Source organism: Sus scrofa, chromosome 16 (genome assembly GCF_000003025.6).
Source record: "Sus scrofa isolate TJ Tabasco breed Duroc chromosome 16, Sscrofa11.1, whole genome shotgun sequence".
Classification (NCBI taxonomy): Eukaryota; Metazoa; Chordata; class Mammalia; order Artiodactyla; family Suidae; genus Sus; species Sus scrofa.
The window spans coordinates 44,255,479-44,276,606 of NC_010458.4; the positions used below are offsets into that span (position 1 = coordinate 44,255,479).

Below are 21,128 nucleotides of genomic sequence, written 5' to 3' on the forward strand. Positions count from 1 at the left end.
GTAGTAAATTGCTCAATGTATTGAAACAAAACATAAATATATATTAATTTACTTTTTTTTTTTTTTTTTTTGGAGGTTCCCAGGCTAGGGGTCTAATGGAGCTGTTGCCGCCAGCCCATGCCAGAGTCACAGCGACACCAGATCTGAGCCACGTCTGCGACATATACCACAGCTCACGGCAACGCTAGATATTTAACCCATTGAGCGAGGCCAGGAATCGAACCTGCAACCTCATGGTTCCTAGTCAGATTCGTTTCTGCTGCACCACGACGGGAACTCCTTAATTTACTTTTTTAAAATTTATTTACTTATTTATTTTTAGGGCTGCACCTGTGGCATATGGAAGTTCCCCAGATGGGGGCTGAATCAGAGCTGTAGCTGCCAGCTTATACAGCAGCCACAGCAATGCCAGATCTGAGCTGCATCTGCAACCTACACCACAGCTCACAGCAACACCGAGTCCTTAACCCACTGAACGAGGGCAGGGGTCTAACCTGCATCCTCATGGACACTATGTTGGATTCTTAACCTTTTGAGCCACAATGGGAACTCCTGTATATTAATTTTCAAATATTTCGATGAAAAAACAATGTCTTTTTGTTAAGTGTGAATCACTTGATTGGCATTCCTCACTGTCCTTGCATGAACTTTTCCAAAAATGCATTATTCTTCATTTCCAGTTTTAGTTTCTTCAAAGTGGAGCAGGAACACTCCAGGCACACATAAGCAATCTGAATTAAGAAGCCTTCTGAATCTCCATAATTCTTTTCTCAGTCTTCTGTACCAGCATTTTTTTCCCTTTGGCTTTTTAGTAACTGTCTTTTTAAAAGTATTCCCAAGACAGTTTACCTAAACAACAGATCATTCTTTATGTGCATACCTTTAATCAGTAACATTTAAATTACACGAAATTGAGTGTGATAGGCATAAACAGGTTTTGGAACAATAGGCATGACTCCTGGTGAATATATAACTCAACTGGTTGAGGGAGAAATTTGGAAATGTATTAGAAAAGATTCTGCCAGCTTGAGTGTAACCATCATCCCGTTTGTTTCACACAGGAGCATTCTCATGGAGAGACGGGTAAGGGGGTCATTGTTCTGGTGTCTCTTGTGTTAAAAATGCACCCCTCTGCGTCTCAGCCCCTTCTGTGGTGTTAGCTCTCCTTGTTTTCACACCCAGCTCTGTGGAGAATTGCTGAGGTGTATTTCCTCCTTCCCCTGTTCTTTACCTTCTCCAAAGCCCGCAGGCATAGTAATCTGACTTGCACCCTCAGCATCCTGCTAACACTGCCTTTGCCAGGATCCTTTATGGCTTTCCTCTTGCTGAATTCAACAGAGGCTCCTCCATCTTTCTTGAGGTTTTTGCATCATTTCATTCTGTGAGTCACTCCCTCCCTTTTTCAGTGCTTGCTTTTCATAATTCCTGGAAACCACCTTACTTGGTTTTCCTTCTTACCTCACTGATTAAACTAGAGTTAGAGGAGTTCCTGTTGTGGCTCAGCAGTAATGAACCTGACTAGGAGGCACAAAGATGAGGGTTCAGTCCCTGGCCTTGCTTAGTGGGTTAAGGATCCAGCATTGCCATGAGCTGTGGTATAGGTTGCAGATTTGGCTTGGATCTGGCATGGCTGTGGCATAGGCTGGCACATGCAGCTCTGATTCGACCCCTAGCCTGAGAAATTCTATATGCTGTAGGTGCGGCCCTAAAAAGACAAAATTTTTAAATAGATAAACTAGAATTAGAACTCAGTTGTTCTGTTCCAACTCTGCAAATTCCCTTGGACCAGTTCAGCCACCTATATAACTCCAATTAGCATCTAATATTAATGATTTATTATTACATTTGCCACAGCCATTTCAGACTTTGCATAAATTGCCTTAAAAATTGAATTTCTCTTTCTGCCCCCCAGAGAGACTCCTCTGTCTAAGTTCCATATTTTAGCCCTGGTGCCCCTGTCCATCCTTCCAGTTCCAAGACAGAAGCCTGGATGTCATCTTGAGTCTCTCACCTCCTCTACACATCTGGTCAGTACCAAGTCATAGTGATTCTACTTACTGAATAATTCTTAAATCACTCGATTTCCCCCCCCCTTTCCTAGTTAGGCATACCATAATATTTTACCCCAATTAGAGATACAGTGTGTCTCTGGAATGATCCCTCTTTTCTAAACATTTCAACTCATTACAATTTTGAATAATTTCTTTATAAATCATGTCTTTTTTCATCTCTCACCTGATTAAAACCCTTCAGTGGCTCTCTCATTGCCTTCAGAGTTAAGTTTGAGCTCTTAAATGATTCCCACGGTTCTTCATTCTCTAGTCACTACTTAGGCATTGTTTCCTTTTCAGGCTTTTTTTCCCTTATAGCCTTTCACCTTTGGATATTCTCTGCATATTGTTCAGATCTTGGCTTGCTCATTGCTCCTTCTAGTCTTTCTGTGATCTTTCAGAGTTCTCCCGGGTTATTATAGCACTCATCTCAACGTAGTATGATAGACAATTTATCAGTTTGCCTTCTCTCTTAAATTATAAGTAGCAGAGTCCCAGTCAGTTTGCCTGTTTATCCTTGGCGCTGGTCACAATGACCAGATACAGAGTGTGCCCATAAATATTTGTTGAACAAATGACATTAAACAAATCAATTAGCCTCTCTGAGCCGCAATTGCATCATCTGTTGAAAGGGAATATTGTCCTGCCTACATCATAATGTCCTATTGGAGTCTTGTAAGATAATAGGAATTAAGTTTAGCGTTGTGGTTAAAAGAGTGGATTCTGGGTATATATCACCAGGTTTTAATCCTAATTCATACCATATAGCTAACTGTGTGACCTTGGGCAAATTGCTTAACTTCTCTGTGTTTTGGCTACCTCTTTGGCAAAATGGAAATAGCCATAGTATCTGCCTCATGGGGTTGTAAGGACTAAGTTAATTAATGGAAAACATTTAGTACAATGCCTAAATATAATAAATGTCAGCTACTATAATATTTTTATTCATGAGCTCTATGATTATATATTACAATAATTACATAATATAAATATATATAGCCTTACTTGCAGTATCAATTTTTAGTTTCAGTGTTTTAAAATGTTTTAAGCGAGTAAAGGATTGATATCATTATTCTTTTTTTTTTTCTTTTTGTCTTTTTTTAGGGCCACACTGGTGGCATATGAAAGTTCCCAGGCTAGCGGTTGAATCAGAGCTGTAGCTGCTGGCTTACACCACAGCCACAGCAAATATGAGCCTCATCTGCAACCTATACCACAGCTCACAGCAACTCCAGATCCTTAACCCACTGAGTGAAACCAGGGATTGAACCCAAGTCCTCATGGGTGCTAGTCGGGTTTGTTATTGCTGAGCCAAAGGGAACTTCTGGTATTATTGTTTTTGTTTTTGGTTTTTTTTTTTTTTTTTTTTTTTTTTTTTGGCCTTTTGCCATTTCTTGGGCCACTCCCGTGGCATATGGAGGTTCCCAGGCTAGGGGTCGAATTAGAGCTGTAGCTGCCAGCCTACACCAGAGCCACAGCAATTCAGGATCCGAGCCACGTCTGCAACCTACACCACAGCTCACGGCAACGCCACATCGATAACCTACTGAGCAAAGGCAGGGATCGAACCTGCAACCTCATGGTTCCTAGTCAGATTCGTCAACCACTGCGCCACCACGGGAACTCCTGGTATTATTCTTAATTGTTTTCTTTATCTTTTAGAATAATGCCAGTTTATTTTCCAAGTCTTAAATTCAAATTGCCATAGTTAATTTACATGAAATTTTGGCAAAATATTTTTTTTAATTGTTGTTCAGTAAAGAGAATTTTGAAAATGTTTCCTTGCTGAATCTCAAAACGTTTTTTTGAGTCTTTATACTTAGTAGTGGACATTAGCAGAGGAAAAATGTTTAAAGAAAGAGTACTGATTTAATTTATGAAGGGCAATTATTATGTCTTTGACACCTAACTATTTCTCCATGTGATTTAATTACATAAACAATTCAGTGTTCAGAAAGTCCAAGTTACATTAATTCTATAACTATTCAACAACAACAAAAAAGAAAACACAAGAGTATTCAGCTTTGTGCTTAAGTAGTCACTGAAGAGAAATTTGCTCAATTTTATTAGAGAGTTCTTTTAATTTTAAATTTAATTAGATATTACACATTTGTGGGAGTTTGGGGCTTTTTTTGTTGTTGTTGTTTTTTGTTTTTTGTATTTTTAGGCCACCATCCATGGCATATGGAGGTTCCCAGGCTAGGGGTCCAATCAGAGCTACAGCTGCCAGATTACACCACAGCCACGGCAATGCTGGGTCTGAGCTACATCTGTGACCTACACCACAGCTCACAGCAGTGCCCAATCCTTAACCCAGTGAGTGAGGCCAGGGATAGAACCCGTGTCCTCATGGATACTAGCCGGTTTCGTTACCCCTGAGCCACAACAGAACTCCCAATATTACATATTTGTGTTGACTTTGGACCAACAGAAATGTCTAATTTTTATCCCTTTTCTAACTCTTCTTAGGGTTGGTGGTTCCGGGATTTTATTGAGAATGACTTTAGGGAGAGAAGCAATGTCTCCTCTTCAGGCAATGTCTTCCTATACTGTGGATGGCAGAAATGTTTTAAGATGGGATCTTTCACCAGAGCAAATTAAAAGAAGAACTGAGGAGCTGATTGCGCAGACCAAACAGGTGTATGATGATATTGGAATGCTTGACATTGAAGAGGTAACTTATGAGAACTGTTTGCAGGCACTGGCAGATGTGGAAGTGAAGTATATAGGTGAGTAGGATGCAAAAGCACATCGATATTTCATTTTGTGGGCACATATACCATTTTATGCCTTCTGTCTTGGCAGTTCATTTTCCAGTTTTACAGGATATTGATTTTTGCTTAATGATTAATCATAATTGCTTAGAATTTATATTATCCAAGATTAAAGATTTTTTATTATGTGGCAAAATGCTATAAAATGTATACCCTCATTACAACTGGTTTTTGGAGAGCAATATATATCAAAACTTTTAATAGCCATAAAAAAGAACCCAAGTAATGCCATTTGCAGCAACATAGATGGAACTGGAGATTCTCATAATAAGTCAGGTAAGTCAGAAAGAGAAAATCAAATACCATATGATATCACTTATATGTGGAATCTAAAATATGGCACAGATGAACCTATCTACTGAACAGAAACAAAGTCATGGACATAGAAAACAGACTTGTGGTTGCCAGGGGGAAGGGGAAGGAAGTAGGATGGACTGGGAGTTTGGAGTTAGTAGATACAAACTGTTAATTTTAAAATGGATAAGCAATGAGGCCCTGCTGTATAGCACAGGGAACTATATCCAGTCACTTGTGATAGAACTTGATGGAAGATAATATGAGGAAAAGAATGTGTATATGTGTAACTGGGTCACTTTGCTGTACAGCAGAAATTGACAGAACATTGTAAATCCACTATAATTTTTAAAAAATGTCTTAATTGCTATAAAACATATACCCTGATGACATCTGCTTTCTGAAGAGCAATATATTATCAAACTTTTAAGAAGTTCATACCCTAGCCCAGTATTAATTGTACATCTCACATTTATATAATCTAAGGAAATATTCAGGTATAGGAAAAATCATGTATAAATTTATGTATAAACATTGTATAAATTTATCATAGCAGAAGCTTGGAAATAACCCATAAGTGTCAACCAGTAGACTAGCTAAATAAACTATGATACATTTACCTTTTATAACATTATGTAGCCATGAAAGTCATGTTTAGAAACAGTATTTAGTAACATTAAGACAAAGAAAGATGGACTTCCCTGGTGGCTCGGTGGGTTAAGGATCCAGCATTGTCACTGCTGTGGCTCAGGTCACTGCTGTGGGGGCAAGTTCAATCCCTGGCCCTGAAACTTCTGCATGCCATGGGTGTGGCAAAAAAAAAAAAAACAGAAAACTAGAAGAAAACAAATTTTAATAATCACCAGTATCTTGGGTACTAGGTTTATAGTTGATTTTTAATTTAATTTTTATGCTTTTCTCTGTTCTCCATATTTCCTATATTTAAAATATATTCTTTTTATAATACAAGTATTAGACCCTTTGGTTATAAGGAATGAAGATTTATACTAGTTACCTCAAAGGACTGGGTATATTTTGTAGGATGATTATGACTAAACAAACCTGACTGAGTATCCAGGCTTCATAAGAACATAAGCTATCTGTAGAATGGAGTATCATAAACATCTATATATATTCTGGAATTTACAGAATCCTGAACAGCCCTAGTGATCTAGCTATGTCTTTACCCCACCAAGAGTTGCCTACCCTATTCCCCTCCCATAATAGAGACTTGGCTACTTTCTCTTACCTCTTCATTTCCGGCCTCTTACTATCCACTGCTTCGTTCTCATTAATGGCCATTAAATCTTTTTCTTTTTCTTTTTTTGCTTTTTTAGGGCCATATTTGCAGCATATGGAGGTTCCCAGGCTAGGGGTTGAATCAGAGCTGCAGCTGCTGACCTACACCACAGCCACAACAATGTAGGACCCAAGCTGTGTCTGCGACCTACACCACAGCTCACAGCAACGCCGGATCCTTAGCCCACTGAGCAAGGCCAGGGATCAAACCAGCATCCTCATGGATTCTAACCAGATTCATTTCCACTGTGCCATGAAAGGTACTTCCTGGCCATTAAATCTTGTTATAAGCCTTGACTTTGAATTCATAAGTAAAAAGAAATCTGGTTGGTCTTGCAGTCAAAGTCGAAGTTGGTCCCCATTCAGCGGACCTTTCCCAGCTGGCTATTTTTTTTTTTTTTCCCCTGTCTGTTTGTCCTTTTTAGGGCCCAACCACGGCATATGGTGGTTCCCAGGCTAGGGGTCTAATCGGAGCTATAGCCGCCGGCCTACACCAGAGCCACAGCAATGTGGGATCTGAGCCCCATCTGCGACCTATACACCACAGCTCAAGGCAACACCAGATCCTTAACCCACTGGACAAGGCCAGGGATCGAACCCGCAATCTCATGGTTCCTAGTTGGATTCGTTAACCACTGTGCCACTATAGGAACTCTCCAGCTGGCAATTTAATATTTTATCTCCCACACTGTGTATGATTTGTTCTTGGTTCACATGCTCACTTCTTCACTCACTTACGGCTAAGACAGTGTGCCATCCTGCTAGCTCATGCTTTTAACAAATACAAAAATCAGTGGAGAAAAAAAAAAAACTTTTTTTAAACATAATTATCTTAAATTCTATTTTACCACTCAATCATACATCTTTTAAATATACCTTTAGTTTTGTGATATTTGTTCTTGCTCTCTTGCAAATTTATCTTTGTGGGTTAATCACAAAAATGTTTGAGTTTGAGAAGAGATTTTTATTTTTATTTTATATGTTTAATTTTTTTGCTTTTTAGGGCCGTACCCGCAGCATATGGAAATTCCCAGGTTAGGGGTTGAATCAGAGCTGGAGCTGGCCTACACCACAGCCACAGTGACGCCAGATCTGAGCCGCGTCTGCAGCATACACCACAGCTCACAGCTATGCCGGATCCTTAACCCACTGAACGAGGCCAGGGATCGAACCTACAACCTCATGGTTCCTAGTAGGATTCGTTTCAGCTTTGCCAGGATCATAACTCTGAGAAGAGAGTTTTAAAGACTAACAATCTCTTATTTGTGTATGTTTTCAGAGTTCATTCTGCCACCTGCAATAGCTGTTAAAACCACATTTGTCTAGTGTCAGGTACCGAGCATCAGCATTATTTATAGCTTGACAGTGAGAACATAAGTCCGCTTCCAGATCTTTGTGGCAAAGTAAGGAAGGAAATGGTTTTCAGTATTATTGTTTGTTTAAGAATATGTTTCCACTTTTAGACTCCTGCATTTTGTTCTGCTCATTTAAGTTCTTGAGCAATTTTAATCCCTCGTATTATCTTTTTCAACGAATTTTAAAAAGTAAACAGAAATTGTAACTCTATATTTAACTCACTTAAACAAGTGTTGTATGTATTAAATTTTATATCTTAAGTTCCATTCTTTCTTTAATCAAAGGACAAAAAAAGATATATTACATCATATCCTAAAATAATTATCTAAATTGATTTTTTAAAAAGAGACATTTTGACTTTATTGGGGTTTTGTTTGTTGTTGTTGTTTTTGTTTTGTTTTTGCTTATCAGGGCTGCACCTGTGGCATATGGAGGTTCCCAGGCTAAGGTCTGATCGGAGCTACAGCTGCCAGCCTGTGCCACAGCTACAGCAACGGCAGATCCGAGCTTCGTCTGCGACCTACACCACAGCTCACAGCAATGCCGGATCCTTAACCCACTGAGCAAGGCCTGGGATTGAACCTGCAACCTCATGGTTCCTAGTCAGATTCGTTTCTGCTGTGCCACAACAGGAACTCCTGAATTTATTCAGATTTTTATGGCATTTTTTTTTTTTACATTGTACAATGTTGTAAGAGGACTCATGTAAGTTATCTTGTTTAGTTGGGCAATTTCATGTTATGTAAAGGTTAGCTTTACTGTCTACCATGTATCACATGTGTAAATTTTACCTATTTACAATACCTTCAACAATACCTTCAAAGTTGTAAAGATAAAAATGTATTCGTTGTCACAGCATAATCACAACTATCACTATAAGCCCATACTGATTTTTTCCTATAGTATGAGTATTTCACTGATATCAGATACAAATGTATAAATATTACAACCACCAAATTTTTTTAATAATGATTTTTATTTTTTCCATTATAGCTGGTTTACAGTGTTCTGTCAATTTTCTACTATACACCAAGGTGACCCATTGGCAAATGAAAGTTCCCAGGCTAGGGGATGAATTGGAGCTGCAGCCGCCAGGCTATGCCACAGCCACAGCCACATAGGATCCAAGCCAGATCTTCAACCTACACCACAGCTCATGGCAATGCTAGATCCTTAACCTCCTGATGGAGGGAAGGGATCAAATCTGCATCCTCATGATTACTAGTCAGGTTTGTAACCTGCTGAGCCAGAGTGGGAACCTCCTTCATGTATTTTTTCATACCCCGAACTCCAAGACTGTAAGATGCCTCAGTATAAGAACTGCATCTGGACTTCCCCTTGTGGCACAGCAGAAACGAACCCGACTAGGAACCACGAGGTTGCGGGTTCGCTCCCTGGCCTGGCTCAGTGGATTAAGGATCTGGTGTTGCCGTGAGCTGTGGTGGATCGCAGATGTGGCTCGGATCTGGCGTTGCTGTGGCTGTGGCGTAGGCCAGTGGGTACAGCTCCGATTAAAGCCCTAGCTTGGGAACCCTCATATGCCGCGGGTATACCCCTAAAAAGACAAAAAGACAGAATAAATATAAAGTACAATTCAATAGCAAAAAAAAAAAAAAAAAAAATTCAACGACCAAAAAAAGAACTGCATCTTTTTTCCCCTACATTCCCAGTTAATAAATTGCACCCTAGATATGCTTCGATAAGTACTCAGTACACACCCTATTTTTCCTAATAATGCCACTGGAATAGCCAAGTCCTGCATTTGATGCTGTTTTTTGATAACCTTAGGAGCCTTTACAGAAACTATAAAATTGAAAAACTTACAATCATTCGTCTAGGTATGAGGCGTTTTTATTATTTCTGATTCGATGAGTCCATATGGTCTTTTGCTCTATTAACAGTGGAACGAACCATGCTAGACTTTCCCCAGCATGTCTCCTCTGACAAAGAAGTACGAGCAGCAAGTACAGAAGCAGACAAAAGACTTTCTCGTTTTGATATTGAGATGAGCATGAGAGAAGATATCTTTCTGAGAATTGTTCGTTTAAAGGTAAATGATGTTTTAAATCTCTTTAGAAGAAAAAAAAAAAAAACCAGAGTAAAAATAAAAACCTTTTACCAATGATAAAAAGTATTTGAGAAGCTCCCTCTGTTGCACAGCAGGTTAAGGATCCAGTGTTGTTTCTGCAGCAGTGCAAGTTCCATCCCTGGCCTGGCACAGCGTGTTAAGAATCTGTCATTGGAGTTCCCGTCGTGGCGCAGTGGTTAACGAATCCGACTAGGAACCATGAGGTTGCGGGTTCAATCCCTGCGCTTGCTCAGTGGGTTAACGGTCTGGCGTTGCCGTGAGCTGTGGTGTAGGTTGCAGACGCGGCTTGGATCCCGCATTTCTGTGGCTCTGGCATAGGCCGGTGGCTACAGCTCCGATTCGACCCCTAGCCTGGGAACCTCCATATGCCGTGGGAGCGGCCCAAAGAAATAGCAAAAAAGACAAAAAAAAAAAAAAAGAGAATCTGTCATTGCCACAGCTGTTGCGTAGGTTGCAGCTGTGGCTTGGATTCAGTCCCTGGCCTGGGAACTTCCATATGCTGTGGGTACAATCAGAAAAAAAAGTATTTGAATGTTCCTAGATTTTGTTTCTAATAATTATAATAATGGGCACAGCATATTGTTATATAATTTTATATCACTTAGGTTTATGTTCAGTTATTAATTACACTCGCTTAAAATTAAGGCCGAGCATAAAACGGTGTATATCTGTAATTCTAAGTCTTCTCTATAAATACTGTGTAGTTTTGGCCAAAATACTCATCACATTCTATTGATGTTTCATGCTAGAGGCATTCCTGTCTGTCATCCTTATATTTTTTAGGACTCATGGATATTATGGATAATGAATGCTCTTAAGGGGATCTTCCTTCCGTGTTGCTGGTCTTTTCATCGCCAATGTTAATTTGTTTCCTAACATTTTCTTATCTTTGCTTTGAATTTTTATTTTCATTGCACTCAGCAATTTGTTTGGAAAACAACCAGTGTTTTACAATACTAGGCATTTCTGTTTAATTTTGTATGTTGTATGTGCAAAAAAAATCTCAAAATTGTGCTCCTTTTAGCAAATTATGACAAGAGTTGAAATAAAAAAAGTTTAATTTCATTTTATTTGTAAGTCGCTTTAGAATATATAATCAAGACTTTTAGACACATAAGACTTACCTGCTGTCTACATTCTCAAGACATTTTTCACCCTATAATTTGTATTCATCTATGTGCTTCATAATTTTCCATCTCTCACGCTATAAAAGTAACAAATTAAAACAATGTTATGATTATTCTTTACTAGTTTAATTGTTCTCTTTTCAACTTTTGACCCCAGTGTTATTCTGGGAAATTCAAATCATGGCCCTTATAGTCTCCTATTTTTTTTTTTTTTTTTTTTTTTTTTTGGTTTTAACTCAGTGAATTTTATTACATTTATAGTTGTATAGTGCTCATCACAACCCAATTTTACAGCATTTCCATCCCAAACCCCCAGCCCATCCCTCCCCCAACAACCTTTGGAAATCCTAAGTTTTTTAGAGTCTGTAAGTCAGTATCTGTTCTGCAAAGAAGATCATTATATCCTTTTTTAGATTCCACTTTTAAGTGGTAGCATATGACATTTGTGTCTCATTGTCTCACTGACTTCACTTAGCATGATAATTTCTAGGTACATCCATGTGGCTGCAAATGCCATTATTTCATTCCTTTTTGTGGCTAAGTAATATTCCATTGTGTATTTAAACCACATTGTCTTTATCCATTCCTGTGGATGGACATTTAGGTTGCTTTCATATCTTGGTTATTGTATATAGTGCTGCAGTGAACACTGGAGGACATGTACTTTTTCAAGTCATGGTTTTCCCTGGATAGATGCCCAGGAGTGGGATTGCTGGATCAAATGGTAATTCTAGTTTTAGTTTTTTGAGGAATCTCCATACTGTTTGCCATAGTGGTTGCACCAATTTACATTCCCACCAAGAGTGTAAGAGGGTTCCCTTTTCCCCACACCTTCTCCAGCATTTACTTTGTAGGCTTTTTGATAACAGCCATTCTGGCTGGTCTAATGTGGTACCTCATAGTAGTTTTGATTCACATTTTTCTAGTAAATAGTGATGTTGAACATCTTTTCAAGTGTTTTTTTGCCATCTATATGTCTTCTTTGGAGAATTATCTGTTTAGATCTTCTGCCCATTTTTTGTTGAGGTTGTTTTTTTTTTTTTTTTTGGTAATAAGCTGCAGGAAGTGTTTATATGTTTTGGAGAGATTAATCCCTTTTCAGTCGCTTCATGTGCAAATATTTTCTCCCATTCTGTGGGTTGTCTTTTCATTTCATTAGGGTTTCTTTTCTGTGTAAAAACTTTTGAGTTATATTAGATCCCATTTGTTTATTTTTGGTTTTATTGTCATAAAAGATATTGCTGTGGTTTATGTTGGAGAGTGTTCAGCCTATGTTTTCCTCCAAGAGTTTTGTAATATCCAGTCTTATATTTAAGTCTTTAATCCATTTTGAGTTTATTTTTGTGTATGGTGTTAGGGAGTGTTCTAATTTCATTCTTTTACATGTAGCTGTCCAGTTTTCCCAGCACCATTTGTTGAATGAACTGTATTTTCCCCATTGTATATTCTTACCTCCTTTATCATAGATTAGTTGACTGTAGGTCCGTTAGAAACTAATTCTGGGCTTTCTGTCCAGTTTGACCGATCTACCTTTCTTTTGTACCAGTACCATACTGTTTTGATGTCTGTAGCTTTGTAGTATAGTCTTATGCCAGGGGGCCTGATTCCTCCAGCTCCATTTTTCTGAGGATGGCTTTGGCTGGTCTGGGGCTTTTGTGCTTTAATATTTTTAAAACAATCTTTAAAATATTCTGTTATAGTTCCATGAAAAATATCATTGGTAATTTGATGGGGATTGCATTGAATCTGTAGATTACCTTGGGTAGTATAGTCACAATGTTGAGTCTTCTACTCCAAGAGCATGGTTTATCTTTCCATCAGATTGTGTCATCTTTGATTTTTTTTTTTTTTTTTTTGCTCTTTTAGGGCCTCACTTGCAACACATGGAAGTTCCCAGGCTCTAGGGGTCAAATAAGAGCTACAGCTCCCAGCCTGTGCCACAACACTGCAAGGTCTGAGCTGCATCTTTGACCTACACCACAGCTCATGGTAATGCCAGATCCTTAACCCACTGAGTGGGGTCAGAGATCAAACCCACATCCTCATGGATCCTAGTCAGGATCATTACTGCTGAGCCATGACGGGAATTCATCTTTGATTTCTTTCATTGCCTTCTTGTAGTTTTCAGAGTACAAGTCTTTTGTCTCTTTAGGTAGGTTTATTCCTAGGTATTTTATTCTTTTTGATGTGACAGTTAATAGGATTGTTTCCCTAATTTCTCTTTCTGGTCTTTCATTGTTAGTAAATAGAAATGCAGTTGATTTCTATTAATTTTGTATCCCGCAAGTTTACCAAATTCATTGATGAGCTCTAACAGTTTTCTGGTAGCATCTTTAGGATTTTCATGGAATGGTATCATGTCATCTGCAAACAGTGATAGTTTTACTTCTTTTCCAATTTGGAATCCTTTTATCTCTTTTTCTTCTCTGATAGCCATGGCTAGGATTTCCAAAATTATGTTGAATGGTAGTGGCAAGAGCAGACATCCTTGTCTTGTTCCCTATCTCAATGGGAATTCTTTTAGCTTTTCATCATTCAGAATGATTTTAGCTGTGGGTTTATCATATATGGTCTTTATTATGTTGAGGTAGGTCCCCTCTATGCCCACTTTCTGCAGGAATTTTATCAGAAATGGGTGTTGGATTTTGTCAAAAGCTTTTTCTGCATCTATTGAGAGAATCATATGATTTTTATTCTTCTATTTGTTAATGTGGTGTATCACAGACAAACTTGTAGATATTGAAAAATACTTGCATCCCTGGGATAAATCCCACTTGATCATGATGTACAATCCTTTTAATGTATTGCTGAATTTGTTTTTCTAATATTTTTGTTGAGGAGTTTTACATCTATGTTCATCAGTGATATTGACCTATAATTTTCTTTCTTTTTTTTGTGGTATCTTTGTCTGGTTTTGCTATCAGGTTGGTGATGGCCTCATAGAATGAGTTTGGGTGTGTTTCTTCTTCTGCAATTTTTTAGAATAGTTTGAGAAGTATAGGTGTTAGCTCTTCTCTAAATGTTTAATAGAATTCACCTGTGAAGCCATCTGTTCCTTAACTTCCGTTTGTTAGAAGTTTTTTAATCGTAGTTTCAATTTCAGTCCTTGTGATTGGTCCATTCATCTTTTCTATTTCATCTTGGTCTAGTCTTGGAAGATTGTACTTTTCTAAGAATTTGTCCATTTCTTCTCAATTGTCCGTTTTATTGGCATATAGTTGCATATAGTGGTCTCATATGAGCCTTTGTATTTCTGTGATGTCTGCTGTAACTTCTTTTTCATTTCTCATTTTACTGATTTAAGTCCTCTCTTTTTCTTGATTAGTCTGGCTAAAGGTTTATTGATTTTGTTGATCTTTTCAAAGAACCAACTTTTCATTTCATTGATCTTTTCTATGGTTTTCTTCTTTTATTTCACTGATTTCTGCTCTGATCTTTATGGTTTCTTTCGTTCTGCTACCTTTTGGGTTTTGTTTGTTCTTCTTTCTCTTATTGATTTAGGTGTAAAGTTAGGTTGTTTATTTGAGCTTTTTCTTGTTACCTGAGTTAGGCTTGTATTGCTATAAACTTCCCTCTTAGAACTGTTTTTGCTGCATCCCAAAGGTTTTGGATTGTTGTGTCTTTGTTGTCATTTGCTTCTAGATATTTTTTAATTTCCTCTTTTATTTCTTCAGTGATCCATTGGTTATTTAGTAGTATGTTGTTTACTCTCCACACGTTGGTGTTTTTTGCAGTTTTGTTCTTGATTTCCAGTTGTATAGCATTGTGGTCCAAAAAGAGGCTTGATGTGATTTCAATTTTTTTTTTTTTTGGTCTTTTTTTATTTTTAGAGACACACCCATAGCTATGGAAGTTCACAGGCTAGGGGTCAAATCAGTGCTGTGGCTGTCAGCCTGCACCACAGCCACAGCAGTGTTGGATCCAAGCCGGGTCTGTGACATACACCACAGCTCACGGAAACACCAGATCCTTAACCCACTGAGCAAGGCCAGGGATAGAACCCTCAACCTCATGGATATTAGTCAGATTCGTTACCACTGAGCCTTGATGGGAACTCCAAAATGATTCAGTTTTCTTAAATTTACCAAGGCTTGATTTGTTGCCCAGAATGTGGTCTATCCTAGGTAATGATCCATGTGCACTTGAGAAGAAAAGAATGTGTATTCTGTGGCTTTTGGATGGAATGTTCTATAAATATCTCTTAAGTCTATCTGGTCTAATGCATCATTTAAGGTCTGTATTTCCTTGTTGATTTTCTGTCTGGATGATCTCTCCATTGCTGTAAGTGATGTGCTAAAGCCCCCTTCTATTATTGTGTTATTGTCAGTTTCTCCTTTTAAGGTTGTTAGCAGTTGCCTTATATATTGAGGTGATCCTATGTTTGGAGCATATATATTTACAATTGCTGTATCTTCTTGGATTGATCCTTTGATTATTATGTAATATTTGTCTTTTTTTCGTATAATATTCTTTATTGTAAGGTCTGTTTTTTCTGATATGAATATTACTACTCCAGTTTTCATTTCTTTCCTTTGGTTGAGGCATTTAGTTCATTTATATTTAAGGTAATTATTGATATGAATGTTTTTATTGCCATTTGTTTAACTGTTTTGGATTTGTTCTTGTTGGCCTTTTTTCTTCCCTTCTCTTGTTCTCTTATGGTTTGATAACTGTCTTTAGTGTTGTATTTGGATTGCTTTTTCTTATTTGTGTGTATCTGTGGTAGATTTTTGGTTTGCAGTTACCATGAAGTTTTGACATAGGAGTGTGTATATACACACTCACACACACACAAGATTGTTTTAAATTGTTGGTCTCTTAAGTTTTGACATAGGAGTGTGTATACACACACACACACAAGATTGTTTTCAAATTGTTGGTCTCTTAATTGCAAATGCATCTCCATTGTCCTGCATTTATTCCCTTGTCTTCTCACAATTTCCCTGGTTTTAGTAGCATATTTGTGTGTGGATGATTTCCTGCCATTACTGTATATATGCCTTTACTGGTGAGCCTTGTCATTTGTAATGTTTTGTAAAGTTTTGGTCTTTTCTTTTCCACCTAGAAAAGTTCCTTTAGTATTTCTTGTAAAGCTGATTTAGTGGTGATTTCTTTTAGCTTTTGCATATCTGTAAAACTTTTGATTTCTCCTTCAAATCTGAATGAGAGCCTTGCTGGGTAGAGTAATCTTGGTTGGAGATTTTTTTCCTTTCATTACATTAAGTATATTGTGCCACTCCCTTCTGGCCTGCAGAGTTTATGCTAAAAAATCTGCCAGTAACCTTATTGGGGTTTCCTTGTATGTTATTTGTTTCTTTTCCCTTGCTGCTTTCATTATTTTCTCTTTGTCTTTAATTTTGGTCAGTTTGATTAATATGTGTCTCAGGTTGTTCCTCCTTGGGTTTATTTTATATGGTACTCATTGTGCTTCCTGGATTTGAGTGAGTGATTCCTTTCCTTTGTTAGGGAAGTTTTCAGCTATTATCTCTTCAGATATTTTCTCTGTCCCTTTCTCTCTCTCTTCTCCTTCTGGCACCCCTATAGTATGGATGTTGTTGCATTTAACATTGTCCCAGAGTTCTCTTAGACTCTCTTCATTTCTTTGTAATCTTTTCTCTCTTTTCTGTTCCACATCAGTGATTTCCACTAGTCTGTCTTCCACCTTGCTTATTCATTCTTCTGCCTCCTGTTTTCTGCTATTGTTGCTTCTAGTGAATTTTTTATTTCAGTTATTATATTTTGCATCTCTGCTTGTTTAATCCTTAAATCTTCTATTTCTCTGCTCATTATTTCTTGTAATTTATCAATCTTTCCCTCACTTTCTCCCTAAGATCTTGAATTACCTTCTATCGTCAGTCTAAAGTTTTTTTCCTGAAGGTTGTTAATCTCCGGATCACTTAACTGTTTTTCTGGGTTTTTTTCTTGTTCCCTTATCTGAGTCCTAATTCTCTGCCTTTTCATTTTGTATAGATGTTTAGTGTGGTCTCCTTTTTGCAGACAACAGGGTGGTAGCATCTCTTGCTTCGGATATCTGCCCCCCTTGTGGCTGAAGTTGGTATGCGTGCTTGCTGCAGGCTTCCTGATGGGAGGGATTGGTGCCTGCCCACTGGTAGGTAGAGATGATTTTTCTCTCTCTGGTGGGTGGGGCTTTGTCTCCAGGTGAAATTAGAGGAGGCTCTGTGCCTAGGGGATCTTTAGGCCCAAAGCTGTTTGCTGATAAGTGGGGCTGTGTTCCCACCCAGATTATCATTTGGCCTCGAGCTTCTCAGCCTGATGGGTGGGGCCAGATTTTTCCCAAATGGCCATCTCTAGAGGAGTACACACTGATGATTATTCCCAAGACCTTACCTCCAATGTCTTACACCCACAACGAGCTGCAGTCAGCCCCTGTTTTCCTAGGAGATCCTCCAAGAATTGCAGTCAGGTCTAACCGAGATTCCTGTGGAGCCTCTGCTTTGCCCTGGGACCCAGTGCACATGAATGCTTGTGCGTACCTTTCAAGAATGGAGTCTCCAATTCCCCCAGTTCTGTGGAGCTCCTGCACACAAGCCCCGCTGGCCCTCAAAGCCAAATGTTCTGGGGGTTTCTCCTCCCAATGACAGATCCCGAGGCATGGGAACCTGACATGGTGCTCAGGACTCTTACTCCTATGGGTGAGCCTCTGCGTTACAGTTACTTTCCAGTCTCCCCACTGCCCCCTGGTAGGTATGGGGTTTCTTATATTGTGTAATCACCCCTCCTCCTGTCTTGATGTGGCCTTCTCTTTGTCTCCTGGAGTAGGATATCTTTTTCTATAGATGACAGTCTGTTTGGTTGAAGGTTGTTCAGCAGTTGGTTGTAATACTGTTGCTTTTATGAGAGGTGAGCTCCAGTCCTTCTACCCTGCCATCTTAATGCCCTAGTCTCCTATTTTTATTTTGTCCAGAAATAATCTAATTTCTTTTCCATCCGGATGTTATATATGTACTTTAGAACTTTTCCTCCAGTATTTTTAATTTCCTTTGATTAATTCTTTTCATCCTGACATTTAAGTTCCCATTTGGGATTTTCTAGCCTCAAAAGGTTATTGGAATCTTAATATTATTAATTGAGTCTAATTTTTTGGTTACTGTTTCGCTGTCTCTGATTCTTATAAATGTTATCAAGATAAGAGACATTTGTCATTTTAAATTTCTCTGTTATACTTTTAAATTTTGTATATATTGAACTCTGATACCACTAAATTTGGGAATAAATTGCTACTTGTATAGTAGACTAGACAGGCAGTAGCCTCGCACAGTGTAAGTGACCTGATAAGCACAAGTACATTCTTCCGATTTGTTCATTTATTTGAGCTGATTCACTTCAGGGTTTTATTATATTAATTTACAACAGTTTCAGATTTGGTTCCATAATTTTTCCTCTTTCCAAAGGAGTTTATTCTCATAATGTGGTTTATTGTGTGAACATTTTTAGGGTCATTTACAAAGATAAGGCTACATCATGATAATGAAAAATAACTATTGTGTTTGTTTATGCATTGGAGCTTATTTGGTGAATTTAAGTACCTTTTCTGACAAATAGTTATATTTTTTATTCAATATTTTTAAAAATCTAGAACTCTCAGTATCAGTCTTCTGCTAGAGTTGGATACTTTAATAGATGTTAAATCTCATTCTGTACATATCTAAAAGACAATGTTAGATGTATCTAAATCTGTTTTTCTCTGTAACACCCTAAGTAAAATAGGGCATTATGATGTAATACTTAAGCCTTCATGAGGCTAAGTAATAGGATTTTAAATTTATGTAGAGTCATCAATTTCAGGCATCCTCTGCTAAAATGAGGATGTTCTGAGTAATATTAAGGTCTTGAGATACCACCAATATATACAACAAACAAATATATATATATTTTTTTATGGCCACACTCCATGGCATATGGAAGTTACCAGGCCAGGGATTGAATCTGAGCCACAGCTGTAGCAACACCAGATACTTCGACCCACTGTGCTGGGCCAGGGCTTGAACCCACACTTCCACAGTGACCCAAGCCGCTGCATTGCCACAGCAAGAATTCCCCAAATATATTATCTTAAGTAGATATAAAATTATATGTTAGTTCTTGTGTTATTTTTCACTTAAGATTGATGAGGAGAAATGTGGAGTTACTTTTCACAGTTCTTTATGGCAAAATCTGTGCTCAATATGCATTCTCGTTACCTGCTTTTGTTTGGTTGGTTTAATTTTTTTGTTGTAGTTGATTTACAATGTTCTGTCAGTTTCTGCTGTGACTAGTTACCTGTTAATGTATAACATATTATTTGAAAACTTAGTGGCTGAACATACCCACAGTCATTTTATCTTCTTGCCATTTCTATGGATCAGGAATTCAGGAAGGTATCAGTTGGGCAGTTCTGGCTCAGGGTCTTGTGTTCGGTTTCAGGCAGTGGTGGCTGGAGCTTGCACATGTAGAGGCTCCCTGGGCATCTCTATCTTCATGTCCCATCAGGGCACCTCCACATGTCTCTTTGTGTGGCTCCTTTGGACTTCCTCACAGCATGGCAGCATGAAGGTGGTAGGTCTTCTTTCCTGGAGACAGAGGGCTTCAACATGAATGTTACAACAGACTACACAGAAGCTGCATTGCAGCTTTATGACTCGTCTCAGAAGTCATATAGCATCTCTTCCACAATACTGTATAGATTGACTAGTCGTTGTGATCTGCCCAGATTCAGGGCATAGCCCATCGCAGTCTAAGGAGTATCAAGTAATTTGCAGTCATGTTTCAAAACCTTTAAAAATAATCAACTTATTGACTAACTAGATGGAGAAAATCGTAGAAAAAGTTGAGACTAACTGGTGTGCTATAGTCTTCCTACCTCCTTGTCATCTAATTTAACTTCTGTAACAATCTTGTGAGGTATCCCTTTTTATAAGTAGAGAGATTAAGGCTCAGAAATAGTAACTTTCTAAGAGCCGTAGAAGTGACTGGGAATTGATTGCCAAAAATCATGTAGGCTTTACGTTAAAACCCTCAAGAGAGGGCTGTATCATGTTTGATTCTATTTTGCATCTCTGGCAGAGTGCCTGGTACAAAGTACAGTAAACATTTAGTAAATGTTCATCAAACTAAAGTGAGAAACAGTGACAAATCCAAAAAACAGGCCTTCAGTAAATGGTGCTAGGACATGGGGCATCCATGTGGAGGGGAAAAATTGGCTTGCTTCCTTACAACCAAATGAAAAATAATTCCTAATGGATTAAAATCTCAAAGACCTAAACTTTAAAGCTTTTGGAAGTTTATATAGAAATAGATCTTTATGACATCTGAGCAGAAAAGTATTTCTTAAACAAGGCACAAAAAGTGCTAACTCTAAAATATAAGGCTGATAAACATGACTACATTAAAATAGAGAACTTTTATTTATCAAAAAAAAAACAAAGTGGAGAATTCCTGTTGTGGCTCAGTGGTTAACAAATCCGACTAGGAACCATGAGGTTTCAGGTTCGATCCCTGGCCTAGCTCAGTGGGTTAAGGATCAGGCGTTGCCGTGAGCTGTGGTGTAGGTTGCAGAGGCAGCTCGGATCCCGAGTTGCTGTGGCTCTGGTCTAGGCCGGCAGCTACAGCTCCGATTAGACCCCTAGCCTGGAAACCTCCATATGCTGCAGGAGCGGCCCTAGAAAAGACCAAAAAAAAAAAGTGAGAAGATACTCATACCAAAAAAATACTCAAATACTAAAGAAAGAAATTTGCAAAACGTGAAACCAGCAAAGCATTAGTACATAGTATATATCAAGAGCTACAATAATCAATAAAAAGGCAAATATCCCAATTGAAAGATGCGCAAATGACTTGAAAAGGTATTTCAGATGAAACACAAATGGCACTTAAAACATGAAAAGATATTTAACCTCATTAAATCATGGAATTGCAAATAAAGACTATAATAAGTTACCATTTTTCACTCACCAGCAAACCTGATAATGCAAAAGTATCTGCGTCTCTGTGACTCTATGGAATGTTCGTACACTGCCGGTAAAGGTGTTAATTGATTTTTAAGATAATAGCACTGACTAATTTGGAGGAAAATCCAGTATTATGAAACTGGATCTTTCATTCCAGTAACTTAGCATATTCTCCCCATCCCCAAGTCAAC

General features: G+C 38.2%; 1 protein-coding gene across 7 annotated transcripts in view; it reads left to right on the plus strand.

Annotated features, from left to right (window-relative positions):
- The window catches only part of NLN (neurolysin), a 107,918-nt gene that overhangs the window by 29,773 nt on the left and 57,017 nt on the right, over positions 1-21,128 (plus strand). For 3 of the 7 annotated variants that reach the window (NM_214359.2, XM_005672488.3, XM_021076576.1), the window contains 2 exon segments: positions 4,521-4,780; positions 9,676-9,824. In NM_214359.2, coding sequence (NP_999524.1) covers positions 4,521-4,780; positions 9,676-9,824 — 409 coding nt within the window. 7 annotated transcript variants of the gene reach the window in all.